The 22,155-nt window shown below is 42.3% G+C and overlaps 1 protein-coding gene and 1 pseudogene across 1 annotated transcript; one reads left to right on the forward strand and one right to left on the reverse strand.

The window, feature by feature from the left end:
• The first annotated feature begins 1,282 nt into the window (after positions 1–1,282).
• Positions 1,283–2,100, forward strand: LOC108178304 (small ribosomal subunit protein uS10 pseudogene; annotated as a pseudogene).
• A 370-nt stretch (positions 2,101–2,470) lies between these two features.
• On the reverse strand, positions 2,471–21,951 carry PSMA6 (proteasome 20S subunit alpha 6). Its single transcript, XM_002718141.6, has 7 exons — positions 21,793–21,951; positions 10,289–10,383; positions 9,878–9,959; positions 9,091–9,246; positions 7,597–7,775; positions 5,571–5,665; positions 2,471–2,693 (listed from the first exon to the last, which is right to left on the reverse strand). The coding sequence occupies exons 1-7, from the start codon at positions 21,866–21,868 to the stop codon at positions 2,636–2,638; spliced, it is 741 nt and encodes a 246-aa protein (XP_002718187.1). The 5' UTR covers positions 21,869–21,951; the 3' UTR covers positions 2,471–2,635.
• Positions 21,952–22,155: the final 204 nt, after the last annotated feature.

The following is a 22,155-nucleotide window of genomic DNA, read 5'->3' on the forward strand; positions in this document are numbered from 1 at the left end:
ACTCCCTATTATGCTAATTTTAAATTTTTTCCCTTCTATTTTGGAATTGCAGTAGACTATCAGAACATATTTAACCTTAGCATTTCTGACTCTTCAAGGGAGATCCTGAAAATCCTTAATGTAATTGGATTGAGGCACAAATCTGTAGTTTGGAGGCTAATGAGGCAGCCGAGTACCAGGTTCGTGGCTCACTCTTTAGGAAAATGAGGAATGAAGAGCAGGAAAGTCGGATGTCTACCCAGTTGCACACTCATGAATGTCTGGACGTGCACCTTGGAACATCAATGCCCTTGTTACATTTCCTAAATTAAAAATAACATCTGTATTCTTGTATTTCTTACTGATTTATCAAAATGCCCTTTGGGAAAGGACATTTAAAGATTTAAAACATTCTTTTCTTTATAGTTTGTATAACATTTTTGTATTAATCCATCCCAGCTGTTAAAAAAAAAACAGCAGAATTCGAATGTTCACTTACCTAAATTGGTCTTTTATTTCTAGTTCTTTAAAGCATAAATAACTTACCAAATTTAATATTTAAAACTATTCTGTATTTAATCCTACTCATCTAGATTTTGTGTTAAAAATTAATTTTCCTAACAAATTAGAGCATTTGTTTTCTATCCCTAATAGGTATCTTCTAGGAATTATCTGCCAGTCTCTTTTCTGTTCTGAAAGGCTTGGGCTCAGTCAGGGTATAGTTTGGTTTAAGGGAGCAGCCCTTCTACACAGACCCCACTTTCAAACTGTGGCAGCTCCTTCAATGTGCCTCAAGGACTTGGATGGATAATCCGAGAGAGGCAGCTCCTGATGTGAGAACCCTACTTCCCTGTTGGGAAACTCGACTCCTCTTGACTCAGCTCTGAAGAGGATGTGGTTGTGGAGTTTCCGGCCTCTCAGTGGTCATATGCTCCTTTGGTCTCCCCTCCCCTTCTGCTGGTTGCAGGAACAAGCACAACTCTGACTTCAGCCACGCTCACCTCTCGTCAGCTCAACAGCACCAGTCTTGCCCAGTACCGATCAGGACACGGAGTAAAACAGCTTTAGACTTCTCAAGATTTTATGATAATCTGTAACAATTAGTAGATTCTCTCTGCTTCTTTGTAACTCTGCCTTTCAAATACGATAAATAAAAATCTTAAAAGAACTGCTGGCATCCCCTTCAGAATGCTGGTTTGCGTCCTGGCTGCTTCACTTCAATCCAGCTCCCCGCTGACGCACCTGAGCATAGCAGATGATGGCACAAGTACTCTACCACCCACGCACGAGACTCGGATGGAGATGCTGGCTCCTGGCTTCAGTCTGGCCCAGGCCTGGTTGTTGTGAACAATTTGGGGAATGAATTAGCTGATGGAAGCTGTCACTCTGCCTTTCAAATAAATAAATCTTTTTAAAAATAAAGTACTGGCTTCCTGAGGAAGACATGGAGTGCCGGCTGCAGAGCGTCTTTTTGCCTGCTCCTGCTCCAGACACTGCTACCCACTCTCACAGTGGAACAAGTTGGTCACGAAGCCATGCTGCAGCCATGGCTCTTAAAGATACGGGAGAGACACTCGTGGAACCAGAGGTGGCCATTCACCGAATTAGGATCACTCTGACCAGCCGCAACATAAAGACCTTGGAGAAGGCACGTGCTGACTTGATCAGAGGAGCAAAGGAAAAGAATCTAAAACCTGAACCAGTCCGGATGCCTAGCAAGACAGTGCGCATTCACTACTGGAAACACACTATGGTGAAGGTTCTAAGATGTGGGATCTGTCCCAGATGAGAATCTACAAGCAGCTCACTGGCTCGCACAGTCCTTCCGAGATTGTTAACTGGATCACTTCCATGAGCACTGAGCCACAAGAAGCTGAAGTCACCACTGCAGATGCCTGAGCCAACCATTTTAATAAACTACCAGTTGTTAAAAAAGAAATTAAAACAAAATACTGGTTATTATTTGATTAGAGGTTAAATGTTTGTCTCAAAACTACTGAAGACAATCAGGCTCATCTTTTCACTGTAGGTAAAGCCTTCAATGGAAGTTGGAGTTCAGATTCAGGAACATCTATTTGTATGAGGAACGTAAAAATAAAGGCTTTGTCTTACATACCAATATACAGGCCCGGCAGGTTTCAAAACCAGAGTTGGAGCATTTAAGATAGTGGTTAAAATGCCCACACTGGGGTGCCTGGGTTCAACTGTTGGCTCCAGTTCCTGTCACCAATGTGGGAGACCTGGTCTGCATTCATGACTCTCAGCTTTAGCCTGGCCCAGCCTTGGCTGCTGTGGGCATTTGAGGAGTATATGCCGCAGAACTACAGTTTAAATTTCTGGCTAAGTTCTGTGTAAGATAGGGAAACTATCTGTCAACAAAATGACTACAGCCACATTGTGAAGATGGTAACTATTTAACAAAAATCTGCATATACTAAATAACTGTGTAATACTCAAAAATTTTAGGTTAAAAGAAGACAGGATGCAATTATTTTCCAAAAGCACTGTTTTTATTTATACAGACTCATAACCACTTCAGTGGCAAGAGGAGTGGGAGAGGTTCCTTTTTCAATCTAGGGGCCTCCATAATGTTGGTACGGTGTTACCAAACACACAGGCAAGTGGCATCATGGATCTGGTAAACTAATGACAATGTTTAGTCTCTCTCGGCTAGAGCAACAAGGTGAGCATCAATCTCCGCTTCTGTTAGAATCCTAGGAGCAAAAAGGGGAAAGAAAACCTGTTGACTTCAGAATGACTTTATTATGGGCAATTCCGAATGCATACAGAAGTAGGAAAACATAATGAACACTCACATACCTATCTTCCAACATTACCAATTAACAATTTATAAACAATCTTTTAAAATTTCTTACACCCACTATTCCTCCCCCAAATTATTTTAAAGGGATTCCCAGACATCCTATCAACTTCAACTATACACAAAAATGTTTACTTTTTTGCTATCAGATCTAGAATTAGATCTTCCAAAACCATTCAGTTGCAGCTTAGATAGAAAATGCCAATTAATGTTAAGTCAAATGATACCTGTATACAATGTATTCCATTCAGCTCCTACATCAGAATACCTTATACCTAGTACCTCATTTATGTCTTTGGAGAGATGAAAACTCATTGTGAAATTTAATATCTTCTCAAAAGCTGTCCAGATTCAGTAAAATCCATAAAAATAAAATGATAAATCTATGAATAGCTTTCCAACTAGAAGGTATTCCACATGGAAAAGACTTTTTAAATTATGTTTGCCTCAGAAGGAATCAACCGCTTGGCAACCTTATTGATGTGACCTGTTACTGCTGAACTTCCATGAAGGGAAACTGATCACAATAACATTTTTTTTTTTTTTTGACAGGCAGAGTGGACAGTGAGAGAGAGAGACAGAGAGAGAGGTCTTCCTTTTTGCCGTTGGTTCACCCTCCAGTGGCTGCCGTGGCCGGCGCGCTGTGGCCGGCGCATCACGCTGATCCGAAGCCAGGAGCCAGGTGCTTCTGGTCTCCCATGGGGTGCAGGGCCCAAGCACTTGGGCCATCCTCCACTGCACTTCCCTGGCCACAGCAGAGAGCTGGCCTGGAAGAGGGGCAACCGGGACAGAATCCGACGCCCCGACCGGGACTAGAACCCGGTGTGCCGGCGCCGCTAGGCGGAGGATTAGCCTAGTGAGCCGCGGCGCTGGCCCACAATAATTTTCAGTGTAACTTGGAGACCAACATTAATCAGTTTATATACCTTTTAATGCTTATGTTCATGTTATAGCTATTATTTAAGTATACTTACTATCACAGAATTCACAAATGATATAGGGTTTTTTTGAAGACACAGGACTTTGGGTTTCTTATTCTACTTTTTAAAATAACAGGGTGCGGCCGGCGCCGCGGCTCACTAGGCTAATCCTCCGCCTTGCGGCGCCGGCACACTGGGTTCTAGTCCCGGTCGGGGCGTCGGATTCTGTCCCGGTTGCCCCTCTTCCAGGCCAGCTCTCTGCTGTGGCCAGGGAGTGCAGTGGAGGATGGCCCAAGTACTTGGGCCCTGCACCCCATGGGAGACCAGGATAAGTACCTGGTTCCTGCCATCGGATCAGCGCGGTGTGCCGGCCGCAGCGGCCATTGGAGGGTGAACCAATGGCAAAGGAAGACCTTTCTCTCTGTCTCTCTCTCACTGTCCACTCTGCCTGTCCATAAAAAAAAAAAAAAAAAAAAAAAAAAAAAAAACCAGGCGCAAGTGAAATTTAAAAGGTGATAGGAAGTTTTCACAAAGAAACGCAAGAACTAACCACAGTTTCTTTAGAGGGATTTGCAAATTGCTCATGCTGGAATTTTACTGCTTTAAAAAAAAAGTTGACTCAATCCTGTTTTTACATTATTATTCAAATTATACACATTTATAGGGTACAGTATGATAATTTGACACATTATAAAATATAATGTCTATTGACCAAATCAGGTTATCTGGCACCCCCTTCTTCTTAGACATTTAAAAACTCTGATTAACAACAATCATACAAATTTATGGGGTACAATGTGATTGATGCTTCAATAAATGTATAAAACATGTAGTGATCAAATTTCCATCTCATCATTATGTTTAGAGCACTGATCCCACTTCCATGTACTCATTATATGTAATGGATTACTATGAACTACAGTCATTATGCTGTGCTGTAGAACACCAGAACTTATTCTATCTGTATTTTGATAGAACTGTTCTTAACTCTCACATTTTTATAACTCTCTTGCAGGCAATCATAAGAATATAAGTAGAAATAATGTACACTAACAAAAAAATTCTTCAAAGATCTAGTTAAACTTAGTTTTACTACCTCCCTCATTGCCTCATAAACATAACTACACATTCCTATAGTTGTGAACTAAGAGGAGAAACACACAATAGTTAAAATGCCTCCTAGCAATTCCTTGCACCTGCAGATTTAAATATAGTAGTGTTCACCAATTACAAGAGCATCCTGGTCCGTGGTATGTAAACAACCTCATGATGTTAAGCACAGAATATGGACTTGAATCATGGAAGCTACAGAACTGATGTGTGGGAGTTAGTCACTCACTAAGAACACACAAACACCTAGCATCTGCACCTCAATTAGCTACATTCAAAATCTGGAGCTTCCAAAGATCTCCACATAAAAGACTGATTTATGGCAGGCAATACTTCACATTACTCTTCAAAGTGCTACTTAGCCATGAAAGAATTAAAGCTCTACCTAAAAAGGTAGAAAACTACCATTTTGGGAGCTGAAACTCTACTGGCCTTAAACTAAGAGAAAATATTTTTACTCACTTTACCCCTTACATAATGAAGGTTACCCTGTAGCACCTCTGGTGTTAAGATACAAAATCGCTCTAAAATGAGGAGAAAAGCTGTTACGTTTGTCTTAAAGACACTCTAATAAGTTTTGAAACTGATTTCTAAGGTATTAGGGGAAAAACAAAACTATTAATGGTAGGTCACCTCCCACCATCAACTTACAGTACAGACTCATATGCCTCTACCTTTTCAGTCTGGAATTTTAGCACTTGGCAAAATTCTTTTAGTACATGGATGAAAACATAACTTACCTGAATTTGGGATTTTCAACTGTAACTACTCCAACTTCTATTTCTGAAGGTTTGAAATCAATTGATAGGACAGTAGACAGGCATGTAATTGCAGTCTGAAAAAATAATCAACATTAAAATATTTTTCAGATTCCTAGGTTTTCTCATGACAAGCTTATTCAAATCAAATATGGGTTAACCACAAGCTATTTGTTTCTACTCCATGTTTCAGTGATGTAGTTTCATAGCCACAGTTACTAACAGATTGCTTAACTCTAATTTGTCATCTGCCCATATATATAAAAGTATAAGATATATAAAGTATATCTAATATAAAAATATAAAATATAAAAGTTTTATTTTTATTTTTTAAATTTTTTTGGACAGGCAGAGTGGACAGTGAGAGAGAGAGAAACAGAGAGAAAGGTCTTCCTTTGCCGTTGGTTCACCCTCCAATGGCCGCCACGGCCAGCGCGCTGCAGCCGGCGCACTGCATTGATCCGAAGGCAGGAGCCAGGTGCTTCTCCTGGTCTCCCATGTGGGTGCAGGGCCCAAGGACCTGGGCCATCCTCCACTGCACTCCCAGGCCACAGCAGAGAGCTGGCCTGGAAGAGGGGCAACCGGGACAGAATCCGGCGCCCCGACCAGGACTAGAACCCAGGGTGCCGGCGCCGCAGGTGGAGGATTAGCCTATTGAGCCGCGGCGCCAGCCAAAATATGAAAGTATTAGATAGTAATTTTTCTCTTGTCATTTATCAGAATCAAATTGTTGGTCTATAGAATGGCTTTACTCTCACACTCATATTCAGAATTTTAAATCTCTTGCCATTAAATAATAATAATGGCTTGTTTTGTCAATTTAAAACTCGACTACAATAAATCTCCTTAAGAACCCTGCAGAAAACTAGCTCTACTTTTTCATCCCCAATATAATTTCTTTGCCAAGTCATTCAAGGACCATATTCTTTTACTAGAAAAGAGACCTACTTCCCTGAAAATTTAATGTGTGGCTGTTTTTCCTGTACGACCATAAATGCACTACTGCTCCTAAGCTTTCGTTTTTGCTCTCAGGAAGCTTAAGCTTAATTTTTTTTTTTTTTGACAGGTGGAATCATAGACAGTGAGAGAGAGAGACAGAGAGAAAGGTCTTCCTTCCGTCGATTCACTCCCCAAATGGCCGCTACAGCCGGTGCTGCACTGATCTGAAGCCAGGAGCTAGGAGCTGCCTCATGGTTTCCATGTGGGTGCAGGCGCCCAAGCACTTGGGCCATCCTCCACTGCCCTCCCAGGCCATAGCAGAGAGCTGGCCTGGAAGAGGAGCAACTGGGACTAGAACCCGGTGCCCATATGGGATGCTGGAGCTGCAGGTGGAGGATTAACCAAGTCAGCCACCATGCCGGCCCCAAGCTTAATTTGTGTATCTCAACCACACAATGACGCAACTCTTTGCGCCTGGTTTTGATTGTTTTTACTTATATATTCCCATTTTATTATATGTATTTTGTTAAAAGCCATTTCCAATATACTATGAACTAAGAGAAAGAATAAAGTGGGGGCCGGCACTGTGGTGTAGCAAGTAAAGCCACCACCTGCAGTGTCAGCATCCCATATGGGTGCTGGTTCAAGTTCTAGCTGCTCCACTTCTAATCCAGCTCTCTGCTGTGGCCTGGGAAAGCAGTAGAAGATGGCCCAACTCCTTAGGCCTCTGCACCCACGTGGCAGATCCGGAAGAAGCTCCTGGCTCCTGATGGGCACAGCTCCGGCTGTTGTGGTCATTTGGGGAGTGAACCAACGGATTGAAGACCTCTTTCTCTGTCTCTCCTTCTCTGGGTAACTCTTTCAAATAAATAAATAAATCTTAAAAAAAAAATAAAGCGAACAAAAGCAGTCCTATTTTTCCATGTCAGCAGAATGATATAAGTTTTACTATTAAACTGTCAAGCTTAGATCTTGTGTTTTAATTCAGCAATAAAGAAGTTAATTACGCAAACATCCTCATTGTTCTATATGCCATAAGCGAGAAGTCAGCTTCTTTTGGGTAACTTACTTCCACCGTCTGTTCAAAGGTCCAATCAAATTTCTTTTTCACTTTTTTTTCAAGGAAGCTGGTTGACTCAGTTTGTTTAACTCCTGCTGCAGTGGCTTTGAACCCACAGTAGTAACCCGCAGGATCACATTTGTACACCTGAGGGCCTTGTTCTTCATCTATGCCAATTAAAATCATACCTACAAAGGAAGACAGACCCAAATTAAGTGTCTTATACCTTTATACAACAACATTTTGTCTTTCTGATGGTGTCACATAGTTGTTGTAATTAATTACTTAGTTTATCAATTTTAGGATATGTCTTTCTTTATCAACACTGTTAAAGTTTATCACAAAAGATAAATTAAGAGAACAGATAAATTTCCATGGCACAAAAGGATCACAGATTAAAAAAAGGTCTGAATTACAGATGTAAATCACAAACAATTTTTCCAATCTTTGCTATTACCCCAAGAATGTTTATTTAAACCCTAACCCTTTAAGATGTTACTGAATCAATAAATTTAGAGAACACTTTCATAGGCCTCTTTTGGAGACAAATAAAGGACATGAAGGCAATCATGGCACAAAGGCACGAGAGGGCAGGGTGCACCCAGGAAATGACAAGAAGATCTCTGTGTGACAAGGACTTCAGATGACAGGAAAAGAGTATAAGGAAAAGGGTAAAAAGCAGTAAACTGAAAGACCTTCAAATCATTTTAAGGAGTCTTGAAATTCATCCTAAAGTCAATGAGGAGTCAGTTTATCCATGGGAGCACTAATTAAACTTTGTAACCCATGCAGTAACAGGAAAGTCAGACTATAAAGAATGAGAAGGCAAAGAGGAGACAGGTAAATTACATAGGCAGCAAAGGCAATAAATGATAAATAAAGTGACTGAGGAGATGGAATAGATATTCTAAGGTATATCTTGATGACTAATCAGATGATGCTTGAGTAGAAAACAGAAGATGAAGATGGAAGCAGGAAAATAGTAATGAGGGGTGGGTGTCTGGCCTAGCAGTTAAGATGTCCACATCCAGAGCCAGTGTTGTAGTGCAGTAAGCTAAGCTGCCATATGCAATGCCGGCACCCCATATGGGAGCACTGATCTGAGTCCTGGATGCTCAGTTTCTGATCCTGCTCCCAACTGATGCACCTGGGATGGTCCAAGTGCTTGGGCCCCTGCACCCGCGTGGGAGATGTGAATGAAGCTCTGGGCTCTTGGCTCCGGCCTGGCACAGCCCTGGCCATTGCAGCCATTTGAGGAGTGAATCAGCAGATGGAAGCTCGCTCTCTCTCTCTTTCTCTCTCTCTCTACATAACTCTGCCTTTCAAATAAATAAATAAAAACCTAAAAAAAAAAATAAGAAATTTACCCTTTAGTTCTGGTTTATTAAAATTTCCAAACTATATGTTCATAACCCAAGAGTCACTTAAACAATGTTCTCTATATAAGCTCTCTAAACAAATTATAATTCATCAATTATTTGGGAGACTTGTTAGAATACTTACAACAACCAAGTGGCCTCATTTCAGCATTCTGTGTGTAGACCTGAGAAATATCAGCAATTCTTTTACACAGCATGTCCACAGGAATCTCATAGCCATACTTGTATTTCCAGTTAGCTGCCTCATAGCGTGCCCTCTGTACCTGGGATCTGCTGTCAGCTTAAAGGGTAAGAAAAAAAAAAAAAAAGGTTTACTTCTTTTGAAGAAAAGAATGAACCTGAAAGCCAGACATTTCCCCCACCATATACATGTATCTTTCTTTATCCATATCCCCACTTTGAATTTAGGAAAGGAGAAGGGGTGTACTATGGATTTTTTTCTACCACAATGAATACTGAATGACTTAGCTACTACTTGGTAAAAAAATGAAACACCTTCCTAAAAATGTAGGTGTATACAGAATACTGCCCTTTATCTAAACAGAGGTCTAAACAGTTTCTACATATGTCTAATAACTTCCAAAGGAATAAGCTATAAGGAGAGAGAATAATTTCTTTTGACTTTTTAGACTTGAATTTTCCTTTGATTTCAAAACACAGAAGTCCAAAGGCATTTTTATAGTAATTCTCACCCACTTTTAATCAGTCTCATCATTACCAGGGTTAAGACACTCTGACTTAGGTTCCCTTAAATTATTAACTATATCTGAAATCAATCATCTATGACAACAGCCTCAGCCCCGTTTGCCTGACAGTAGCATAAAGACCCAATTCCACTAATCTTTCAGAGAGTTCACAATACTTTTTAAATAAACCAAGGCTTATATATTAGTACACATCTAAGTGATTACCTGTCATTCCTGTCATCACACAGCCAATATTTTCGGTTATCTTAAATAAGTGAGTCACTGTGCTGGAGTCCAACAATTTGTCCTAATGAACAAAATAAGTCAAGATAATTTTAAAAATAGGCCTCTGTATAACTAAAAAAGTAAAATACTCTGGAACAGAAATAATAAAGTATATAATAAATGTTTTTTCACTTTACACTTTTTTCACTTTAAAAAAGTAATGGGGGAACACGATATGCCTTTTCTAGTTGTGTTTCCTTTGGGCAAGAACTATAGCTTACCAAATTTGTCTCAAAGTTCTAAAAGACAAGACTTGGAAATCTCACTGTACTTACATCACAAAATGTGCTATTTTTATCTACTCAAACCATATACTCTGTAATGATTATTTGAATAGTAGGTATTACTTACAGGGACTTTCTTCTGTGTGACAATTACTGCACAGTCTTTCCCTCTGACAGCTACCGATGTAAGGCCACCCTGGTTAATAGCCTTAAAAGCATATTCTGAAAAACACAACATTTTTTTAAGAGGGTAGGATAAATTATCATAGACTTATATAATAGAATACAGTCATTAAAAAGAATGAGGTAGAGCCATTATGAGCATGGAATGCCATCCAAAACGTGCAAAGTCAAAATAAGAATAAATTGTATTTAAGCCAACTATTTACATTTTCATCATATTCAACTTATTTTAATTTCTAATAATGTTTTCACTTTATTAATTTTGATTATATTGAATCTCAAGCAATTTTGTTTAATTATTTTAAAAGTATGTTTGGTTTTCATTATTTCTTCTGGTTTCCTCTGGTCATATTTAACTGTTACAAACTCTCCATATTTATTACTTCTATTAACTTTTGGTCAGTAACCAATCTGACCACAAGCATTTTAAATGCTACTAGATTATTTTGCATTGATTTTTGTCTACCAAGCTGAATTTTTCTGGATCATGCTTTTCATAAATTCCATGTTACCTACAACATTAATCTTATCTACAAAAAACTTTACTTGTGCATTTCTATGTGCTGTCAATCTATTCTTTTTTTTTTTTTTTTTTAAGATTTATTTATTTATTTGAAAGTAAGAGTTACACACAGAGAAAAGGAGAGGCAGAGAGAGAAAGAGAGGTCTTCCATCTGCTGGTTCATTCCCAAATTGGCTACAACAGCTAGAGCGGTACCAATCCGAAACCAGGTGCCAAGAGCTTCTTCTGGATATCCCATGAGGGTGCAGGGGCCCAAGGACTTGAGCCATCTTCCGCTGCTTTCCCAGGCCATCAGCAGAGAGCTGGATCAGAAGAGGGGAAGCCAGGACTAGAACCAGTGCCCATTTGGGATGCCAGCACTGCAGGCGGTGGCTTTACCCACTAGAACTGACCCCTGTCAATCTATTCTGTGGGTTAAAACACTGGCATTGGGATTGGTGTTGTGGGGCAGCAAGTTAAATAGCTGCCTATGACACCAGCACCCTATAAAAGCTCCCATTCAAGTCCTAGTTGCTCCAATTCTGATCCAACTCCCTGTTAATGCACCTGAGAAAGCAGAAGATGGTTAGAGTGCTTGGACCCCTGACACCCATATGGAAGACCAGGATGGAGTTCCAGGCTCCTGGCTTTGGCCTGGCCTGGCCCAGTCCTGGCCATCATGGCCATTTGGGGAGTCAGCAGAACTCTGTCTCTCTTATGTCTGTAACTCTGCCTTTAAAATAAAATAAATAATCTTAAAAAACAAAAAAAAAGGTCGTCGTGTCACAGGCAGTGGCTTCACCTGCTATGCCACAATGCCAGTCCCTAAAATAAAATAATCTTAAAAAAAGCAAGCAAGCAAACAAACAAAAATACTGGTATAAAAATTGCAGCATATAAACAAACTATTTTGGCACCATGTAGTTCAGTTGATAATGGCTGTTATTGGAGAGGAAGGATTATTTTCTGTTTTATATATTTCTGTAACATTTAAATTAAGTGATATAAGCATATTTTTTAAACAGGAAAAAGCAACAACATATGTTCATTGTAAAAATTACGGAAATAGGGGCTGGCACTGTGGTGTAGTGGGTAAAACCTCCACCTGCAGTGCTGGCATCCCATATGGGCACTGGTTCGAGTCCCAGCTGCTCCACTTCAGATCCAGCTCCTTGCTACTGCCTGGGAAAAATAGTGGAAGATAGCCCAAGTGCTTGGACCCCCTGTACCTGCTTGGGAGACCTGGGAAGAACTCCTGGCTCTAGAGTGGCACAGCTCTGGCCATTGCGGCCATTTGTGGAGTGAACCATTGGATGGAAGACCTCCCTACCCCGCCATCTCTACCTCTCTGTAACTCTTTCAAATAAATAAATACTTTTTTAAAATTATGGAATTACAGAATTAAGAGGAAAAAATTACCCATAATTCCCATCATTACTTACATAACATACAGTTTTTTAAAGGGTTTATTTATTTATTTGCAAGGCAGAGTTGGGGGCTGGGAGGGAGGGGAGAGCACTTCCATCTGATGGCTCACTCCTCAAATGCCTGCAACAGTCACAGCTGGGCCAAGTCAAAGTCAGGAGTGAGGAACTCCATCTGGGTCTCTCATATTGGTGGCAGAGATCCAAGTATCTGGGCCATTATCTGTTGCCTTCTCAGGTGCACTGGCAGGGAGCTGGGTTGGAAGCAGTGGAGATTTGAAATCTGAACCAGCACTCTGATATGGGATGCCAGCGTTGTAAGTGGTGGCTTAACCTACTGTGCCACAATGGAGGTCCTTATTTACATAATATTGATACATAAAGATCTCAAACTTCTGTCTCAAAGTGTTACTAGCGGCACTGGATCTAAGGCCTGGACTCATCTGTTCACCAAGTCACAGGTAATAAGGACCAGCTGAGGAAGGTATTACCTATGAGACCAAATAATTCTGTTTAATAGGGGTTGTAATAAAAATTCTCTACAGAATAGTTCTAATGGTCATACACTGAAGAAAAACAAAATAGCACAAAAAATTCTAGAAACAAAATCACCTTCAAGGAAATCTTTAAATCTAGCTCAGATTTAACTGACTTTAGTAGCTAATTTTTACCAATTTATTATACCAAAGATAACTTCTAAAATATGTATTTTTTAATTTTAAAAATTTATTTATTTGAAAGGCAGAGAGACAGAGATCTTCCATCCACTTGTTATCCCTCTAACAGCCTGGGCTAGGCCAGGCCCAAGTTAGGAATTTGGAGTCAGACCCGGAGCCAGGACTAGAACTCAGGCACTCTGATATGGGATGCAGGCATCCCAAGCAGCATCTTAATTGGTGTGTCAAATGTCTGCCCCCAAATTAAAATTTTTTAAATTGTTCCTTGCTTTTGCTTCTGTTTCTGGTATGGTTAATAAAGCTTCTACCAGAACTCTTCAGAGATAAAAACTACAACTTAGGTAAAACTACGTGAAGATATCATGGAGTCAGATTCTGAAGGGAAGGGAACAAAGCAAGTTTCGTATTCTTGTGGCTCATGGCCTGTGAGCAGTCAGTGTTAACTCCCGCTTGAAAAAAAAAACAGCGGCCAGCGTTTTGGCACAGCAGGTTAAGCGGCTGCCTACAACCCCATCATGCCAAATAGGCACTGGTTGTGTCCTAAGTGCTCTGCTTCTGACCCAGCTCCCAACTAACAGCCTGGGAAATACAGTCAAAGACGGCTTGACTACCTGGGGCCCTGCCACACATGTGGGAGACCTGGATTAGGTTCCTGGCTCCTGGCTTCAGCCTGGCCCAGCCCTGGCTGCTGTGGCCACTTGGGGAGTGAACCAGTAGATGAAGATCTCTGTCCTTTACTTCCTCTCTGTAACTGACTTTCAAATAAATAAATAAATCTTACAACAAAACAAAAAAAAATCTTAGTTTTTTGGGCCTGGAAGATAGGGGACAGTTTGGGATAACTTTAGCAGTTAGAAAAATGAGGGCAGGGCTGGCGCTGTGGTGCAGAGGGTTAACGTCCTGGCCTGAAGCAGTGGCATCCCATAGGGGCGCTGGTTCGAGACCCGGCTGCTCTGCTTCTGATCCAGCTCTCTGCTGATGGCCTGGGAAAGCAGCAGAAGATGGGCCCCTGCACCCGCGTGGGAGACCCGGAAGAAGCTCCTGGCTCCTGGCTCCTGGCTTCGGATCGGTGCAGATTCGGCTGTGGTGGCCAATTGGGGAGTGAACCATTAGATGGAAGACCTCTCTCTCTCTCTCTCTCTGCCTCTCTGTGTAACTCTTTCAAATAAATAAATAAATAAATAAATCATTAAAAAAAATGAGGGAGAGAAAAGAGCACCAGTTTCTACATACAAATGTTGCCCAATCTCTGGCTGATTCCATAATAACCACATATGCCCAAGACACTCCAAGGAGTCTAGTTATGGATAAAGGAACTAAAGTGAGATGTGTGAGATGCCACCCAAGAGACAGACTTTGTATCATGAGGCTAAACAAATAATTGTTTCCTAAACTAAAGCAAAACAGATCAACACTTTAGGAAATATAACAGGATCCAGTGTTTTCAAGCTAACATTCACAAATGTCCAGGATAGAACAGAACTACTCCACATGGGGCTGGTGTAGCAGGTAAAGCCACCGTAGCACCAATGTGGGAAATTCGGAAGAGGTTCCCGGCTCCGGATAGGCCCAGCTCCAGTCGTTGAGGCCATTTAGGGAGCCAATCAGCAAACAGAAGAAGCCCTCTTCCTCTCCCTCTCTCTCTGCATTTCTGCCTTTTAAATAAATAAATAATCTTAAAAAAATAATACTAGTCAACAGATCAAGAAAAAAAATTAAGCCAAACCAAACCCCAAATACAAATAAAACACAGAGCCTCCACTTCCTATGGACACATCTGATTGTCCTAGGTGGGATTCTTTAGCCTTTTTTTTTTTTTTTTAAAGATTTATTTATTTATTTGAAAGGCAGAGAGAGAGAGAGAGAGAGAGAGAAGTGAAGACAGATATCTGCCACATGCTGGTTTGGCCACAGCAGCTGGGTCCCAACTACTTGAACCATCACCCAATACTTCTCCAAGTGCCCTAGCAGAAATCATAGTGGCAGCTTAACCTGCTTTACCACAAAATGATGCCTCTTCACCCCTTTCTCTGAACTCCTTTGGGATTCCATCTACATCCCTGCTAATTTTATTATGTTCAAAGATATATCTTCCCCCCTTTCATCTCCAGACTGGATGGGCAAAGGTAGGAACCAAGGAAATTTAAAAATAACATTCAGGGAACAGTGCTGTCGCATAGAGGGTAAAGCTGCCACCTGCAGTACCAGCATCCCATACGGGCACCAGTTTGTGTCCCAGCTGCTCCACTTCCTATCCAGCTCCCTGCTGATGGCCTGGGAAAAGCAGGAGAAGATGGCCCAGGTGCTTGCTCCCTTGCACAAACATGGGAGACCCGGATGCAGTTCCAGGCTCCTGGATTCAGCCTGGCCCAGCTCTAGCTGTTGTGGCCATCTAGGGGTTGAATCAGTGGATGGAAGATCTCTGTCTTTCCTTCTCTCTAACTTCCAAATAAATAATCTTAAAAAAAAAAAAAAAAAAAAAAAGTAGACTGTGCTTTCCTTTAAAAAAATTCATAATCATTAGACACTAAATCGAAGGCTGATTATGGATTCAATCCAGCTTATTCAAGTTGTTTTAGAATGTGGGTTACTGAAAAAGATTTTAACTAAATGTGAAATGCCATATTAAAATAAAATCAGAATTTAGTTTTTCTTAGAAAAAATTCTGGCTAACACCTGCCCCTCATTCTCACATAGCAACAGTTGCACAGAGTAAAAATCACCGAGGGCTGGGCATGTGTGTTGCAGTTTTCCATCGGTCCCATCACTCCCTGCCGTATCTCACCCAGCCTGCCTCCCTCACGGACATTACTTACCTGGTCCAAGTATTTGCATCTACCATCTCTGGGCTACATAAATACTTATTATTTAAGTAATACAAAAGGTAAAAGTTGTGATAGAGAGTGCTGCCCCCCTACTAATAAACTTGTCTCATAAAATAAAAAAGGCTTCTCAATTAGGAATACACTTGTGAGGGCCAGTGCTGTGGCCCAGCGGGTTAAGGCCCCGGCCTGAAGCAGCGGCATCCCATATGGGCGCCGGTTCTAGTCCTGGCTGCTCCTCTTCTGATCCAGCTCTCTGCTATGGCCTGGGATAGCAGTAGAAGATGGCCCAAGTGCTTGGGCCTCTGCACCTGCGTGGGAGACCTGGAAGAAGCACCTGGCTCCTAGCTTCAGACCGGCTGTTGCGGCCATCTGGGGAGTGAACCAGAAGATGGAAGACCTCTCTCTCTGTTTCTACCTCTCTCTGTAACTCTGTCTTTCAAATAAATAAAATAAATCTTTTAAAAATAATACACTTGTGAATTTCCCAGGGTTCATTGAGGGAGTTATTCTCTATATATAGCCCAGTGTCACGCAGCAGCAATCTCCGTGAGGATGGCAAGGTGCTGCTATACTTTCGCTGCCCGACAGCCATTAGTCACAGGCAGCTACTGAGAGCATGAAATGCAACTGAGGAACTCAACTTTTAATTTAATTTGAAGTTCTTAGTTAGGAACATCAATCACACTGTTAGTCTTATTTCTCTGAACTTCCCTTCTCAGTCTCCTTCACTGTTTTCATCTCTTCAGTCTGCTTCCTCAACAAAGGTTTTATCAATATTTCCTATCCCTAAACCTTACCTTTTACATGGATTCAGCACGCGCGTGCGCGCACACACACACACACACACACACACAGACATACACAAATGCTTAATAACTAGTCGTTCTGTATGCAGGCATATCTTTCCTGCAGTGGTCTCTTAACTCACTTGGCTTCCTTTCCTAGTTTTCCTCAACACTTTCTCAAATTTCCTGGGGATTCTCTTGTATAAAAGTACTGTGACAAAAGTTTAGGACACGCATACAACGGAGAGAGACAATGGTTCACAGTGTGAGCAGCTCAGATTGCAATGCCAGCAACAGAGATGCATCCCCTGAAGGGACACTTGGGATTTGCAAAGCATCTACAGGTGGTTCTGAGGTTCTGCCAATTACTAGAATGTAACTCAAGACTTTTTCCATCCATAATCTTGTTTAAAAAGCTGTATTGGGTTTGGGATAAAAGCATGGCATCCCCTCCCTCCATATAAACACAGACAAATAAAAATGAATATACTCATACACTCAATGAAGTCTGTCGTTAAACATACAAGAGACGCTCTCTTGGGGAAGGTCATCTCATTCCTTCTCACCACTATCTGATTAAAGCTTTCTGTTAATGGTATTTTTTAAGTTGCTGATTGTCTTTCCCTAACTTTGTAGGTTACATAATTGAGAACTATGGCTCATTTCATAATGCTTACTGATACAGGAAGGCTTTTAAAAAGTTTATGAAAAATGTGTATTATGGAAAAAATAACGGATTTAAAATTTTGTTGCGTCAAAATAAATTTATCTTAATTCCATTTTCCACAAACATTTTCAAGTACCTTCACTGCAGGACCTGCGTAGTTTTTTTGTTTGTTTGTTTGTTTTTTGACAGGCAGAGTGGACGGTGAGAGCGAGAGACAGAGAAAAAGGTCTTCCTTTTTCCGTTGGTTCACCCCCCAAGGCTGCTTATGACTCTGGCTCCTGACTCCAGCTTCCTGATAAGGCAGACCCTAGGGAACAGCAGTAACTGCTCAGGTAAATGGGTTCCCACCACCTACAGAGGAGACCTGGATTCAGTTCTTGGCTCTCAGCCTTGGACCATTCCAGTCCCAGCTGTCGTGGACATCTGTAAATCAGCAGATGGGAACTTTGTCTCTGTCTCAAACCAGCACTCATATGGGATGCCAGTGTTGCAGGTGGCAGCTTAACCTGCTGTTCTGTGCTATAGCACTGGTCCCCTGCATACATATGTGAATAAAAATTTTTCAATAGTTACCAAAAGGTGTAAAATGAAAAACTAGTCTTCTCCCTTATTCCTTGGGAGCAAACAGTGAAAAACCTTAAATTTATACTTTTGTTTCTTGCTACATTTATCAATTTTAGACTACATTTATCTTTTCTGTTCCAACTATGGAAGACTAGGAACATACTCCTCTTTCCATTAATCTTTCCTTCCCTTGTAATCACTTCATTTTGGTTACATTACTTGTCCTCCACTGTCTGAGTTAACAAACTTGCAACCTGTAATTTCTCATAGACTTTGTCCTCAGAGGATTCTCAAGCTTATAAAGTAACAGCATTTATAATACTATGATTCCATGTATGTATTTCACTGAGGAACCCTGCATGCATAGACTCAAAGAAGGAAATATTCTTGGACAGGCATTGTGGCATGGGTTAAGCTGTCACTTGGGATACCTGCATCCCACACCAGAGTGCCAGTTGGAGTCCTGACTACTTGGCTCTCAATCCAGCTTCCCACTGAAGTAACAGATGATGGCTCAAGTACTTGAGTCCTTGTTACTCATGTGGGAGACATGGATGGAGTTCCTGGCTCCTGGCTCTAGCCTGGGCCAGACCTGACTGCTGTAGCCATTTGGGGAGTGAACCAGCAGATGGAAGACACTTTTCTCTGTTGCTCTGCCTTTCAAATAAATAAATCTTTGAAAAAAAATTAAAAGGAGAGGGGTGGGGGGGGATATTCCATGTCTAAGAGCTACTAATCTAACAGACAAAAATAAATAAATCAAAAAAAATCACAGAGGCATCCAATAATCTGTCCTGAGTACTTAATATGTATGTGGCAGGCATACACTAAGTATACACTGTACACACATCACCTTAGTGCATCCTCAGAACAAACACAGGGTGGGCATTTGATGCTGCAGTTTAGATACTGCTTGGGACTCCAGCATCCCATACTGGAGTGCCTGGTTTAAGTCCTGGATTCTCTGCTTCCAATCCTGCTTCTGGCTGATGCACAATCTGACAGCAGGTGATGGCTCAAGCACCTAAGTCCCTGCCACCCATGTGGGAGACCTGTATTGAGTTCCAGGATCCTGGCTTTGGCTTGGCCAAGCCCTGTCTGTTGCAAGTATTTGGGGAGTGAACCAGCAGGTTGAAGATCTTTGTCTATCTCTCTCTGCCTTTCAAGTAAAGTGAAAGTAAGTATTTTTTTAAACAATTTATTTATTGACAGGCAGAGTGGATAGTGAGAGAGAGAGACAGAGAGAAAGGTCTTCCTTTTGCCGTTGGTTCACCCTCCAGTGGCCGCTGTGGCCGGCGCACCACGCTGATCCGATGGCAGGAGCCAGGTGCTTCTCCTGGTCTCCCATGCGGGTGCAGGGCCCAAGCACTTGGGCCATCCTCCACTGCACTCCCTGGCCACAGCGGAGAGCTGGCCTGGAAGAGGGGCAACCGGGACAGAATCCGGCGCCCCGACCAGGACTAGAACCCGGTGTGCCGGCGCCGCAGGCGGAGGATTAGCCTAGTGAGCCGCGGTGCCGGCCGAAAATAAGTATTTTTAAAAATAATATGCAAGTGAGAATAGGATTTTTTACTTGAAAGGCAGAGTTACAGGTAGAGAAGGAGAGAGGAAGAGAGAGGGGGAGAGGGAGAGGAAGGGGAGAGAGAGGAAGACAGAGAGAACTATTTATTTACTTGAAAGGTGGAATTACAGTGAAGGAGATGCAGAAGCAGAAAGAGTAATCTTCTATCTGCTAGTTCACTCCCCAAATGGCCAGCCTAGCCAGGGCTGGGCCAAACAGAAGCCAGGGGCTTCTTTCAGCTCTCCCATATGGGTGCAGGAGCTCAATCATTTGGGCCACCCTCTGTTGCTTTTCCATGCACATTAGCAGGATCAAAGTGGAACAACTGGGACTTGAACTGGGATACCAGCATTACAGGCGGCAGCTTTACCCCCTATACCACAATGCCAGCCCCAACAGGATTTATTTTAAAGTGTTCACAAGTGAGTATGGGCCACTCCACACAGAAATACCCATCATGAGTGGGCCAAAGGGTTTCCCATAAACAGAAAAGATAGCAGTACCTCCCAAGAGTGGTCTTCGGTGAAAGATCAACATATATCTTTTATTTTATTTTATTTTTTTATTTGAAAGCCAGACACACAGAGAGAAACAGACAAAGGGAGAGCTAGAGAGAGATCTTCCATCTGCTACTCACTTCCCAAATGATTGCAACAGCTGGGGCTGGGTCAGGCCAAAGCCAGGAGTCCGGAACTCCATTTGGGTCTCCCACGTGGGTGGCAGTGGCCCAGGTACTTGGGCCATCATCCACTGATTAACCAGGCACATTAGCAAGGAGCTGGATCAGAAGTGGAGCATCCAGGACTGGAACCGGCAGTCCGATGGGGGATGCCAGCATTGCAAATGGTGGCTTAACCTGCTGCACCACATTGGCTCAAATAAATAAAATTTTTTAAAAACCCTCTGAGGCAGTATTATTCTAAAGACACAGAGAAAGAGATAGGCAGGCAGACAACCACAAACTTTACAAATAGAAACTAAGACTATAGCTAAACAACCTGCCCAGGTCGTGAGTATGGCTCCAGGGCCTGAACACTGTATTGTTTGCTCATACTAACTTTTCTTTCACTTTCTTTTCCCTAACAATGTCTAACCGCCCTGAATAGCAGACAAAATGTATTATTCAACACAGCAGAGATTATGTCCAGATTTAAATTTGCTTTAAACTCCAATCCCTTCCAAATTTTTGAAAGCTATTAAAATGACACTATATTCAGCCTTTCTGCCCACCAAATCTGGGAAGCATTAAACAAGCACTATAATTATGGCCTGATTTGACAATACAGTCTAGAGAAGTGAGGTATAGTTCTGAGTGTTGACTCTTCCTACTCAATATTAAAAACCAATAAACAGAACACTCAAAACAGTAGTCCAATACAGAAAAACTCTTGAAATTCAGGAATAAAACACTAAGAAAGAAAACTCCTCAAGGATACAATCACCCTCTCTTTGTTCTCTGATCACAGTTTCAAATAAGGGATAAGTTAAAAAGGTTACTGAATTACCCAGTGTTCCTTGTTACATTATACCCAGTATACAGCAATATAGCAGGTCAGTTTCATACCTTTAAACTATTTTTAAAGTTTACATGTGAATAGAATTTCACTTAAGGGCCAACTCCTGGCCCACGATCTCTCAACAAGATGATTACATTCCTGTCCTTGTCAAGGCACTGAGATACTAAATTCATTCAAAAAGAAAAATTCTCATGGACCTTTAGTAAATCAGCCTCTCCTGACACTAAATTCTCTATGGCAAAAGGTCAGAGTTCTGGCTTATATACAACCTGACACTATTTCAGTTCAGCGAAATACACTGTTACACTGAACGTCTGACAACTTAGCTTTCCTTCCAAAGAGGCCCAACACTGCAGGCCTCTGTACACTGGCTCTTTTCACTTTTCCTCTTATCCGTTCTTTTATGTACGTGTCACTCCCTCTGAGGATGAGCCATTCTTTTTTGTATCCCCGAGGACCAGCAAACATGTTCAGCACAGAGTAGGCTCTGAATGCCTGTGTGGAATGAACCACAACACGTGCGAGTCCCTGGTGCAAAAACAGCAGTGTTTTCGTCGGGAGATTAACGAACCCATTGCCCCTCCAGGAAGGACGGACACTAGGCCCGTCCAGGACAGAAGGGAACAACTGCAGGGGCCTCAGGAAGCTGGGGTCAGGCAGCATAGTTCTAACTTAGCTTCTCATTGTTTCCAGGCAGTGCGGCCGCTGGCCCTGAAGACGGCCAGGCCTTCAACCCGCAGGCCCCGGATCTCTGCCTCCAAACAGGAGTGGGAGCATCACAGCACTCTGCCCGGCCTCGACGCTTTTCCCTTCCCAGCGTCGGCCCTGCTTCAGCCACGGACTAAACTCAGGCCGCGCCTGCTTGCTCCACGCCATACCATGACAAGGCAATTCGGATGGACCACAGGCAGCCCAGGTTCACTCACCTACTTGGTAGAGCCGACCCTCGGGTGAAAATATAGTAATGTGGCGGTCAAAGCCAGCGCTGGAACCACGGGACATGTTGGTGAATCTACTACTTCAAGCACACTCCCGGGCCCCGGTAGCTCCTACACCAAGCGTACAAGCCCCTCCCGGAAGTGAGTGACTACTTCCGGGGCACCGGCGGAGCTTCTTCCGCTCTTGCACGCAGACCTCTTGGCTCTAGTGTTTGAACGCAGAGCTCCGTGGCCCCGCCCCGGGGCGGGAGCTCCTCGGTGTGCGCATGCGTCCAGCCCGGACCTGCGCTGATTGCAGACCGAAGGTGAAACCTCTGTGGTGGCGTGTTTGGCTTTGATCAGCAGAATGCA

This window comes from Oryctolagus cuniculus, chromosome 12 (assembly GCF_051225735.1).
Source record: "Oryctolagus cuniculus isolate XC-2025 breed Fujian yellow rabbit chromosome 12, ASM5122573v1, whole genome shotgun sequence".
NCBI lineage: Eukaryota > Metazoa > Chordata > Mammalia > Lagomorpha > Leporidae > Oryctolagus > Oryctolagus cuniculus.

Excerpts from the sequence above, each read along its gene's own strand:
- PSMA6 (XM_002718141.6), bottom strand. The coding sequence starts at position 21,868 with ATGTCCCGTGGTTCCAGCGCTGGCTTTGACCGCCACATTACTATATTT. Across the intron at positions 9,960-10,288 it reads TCACACAGAAGAAAGTCCCT|GACAAATTGTTGGACTCCAG; the intron begins GTAAGTAATACC and ends TTTGTTCATTAG. Across the intron at positions 2,694-5,570 it reads GTTGAAAATCCCAAATTCAG|GATTCTAACAGAAGCGGAGA; the intron begins GTAAGTTATGTT and ends TTTTGCTCCTAG.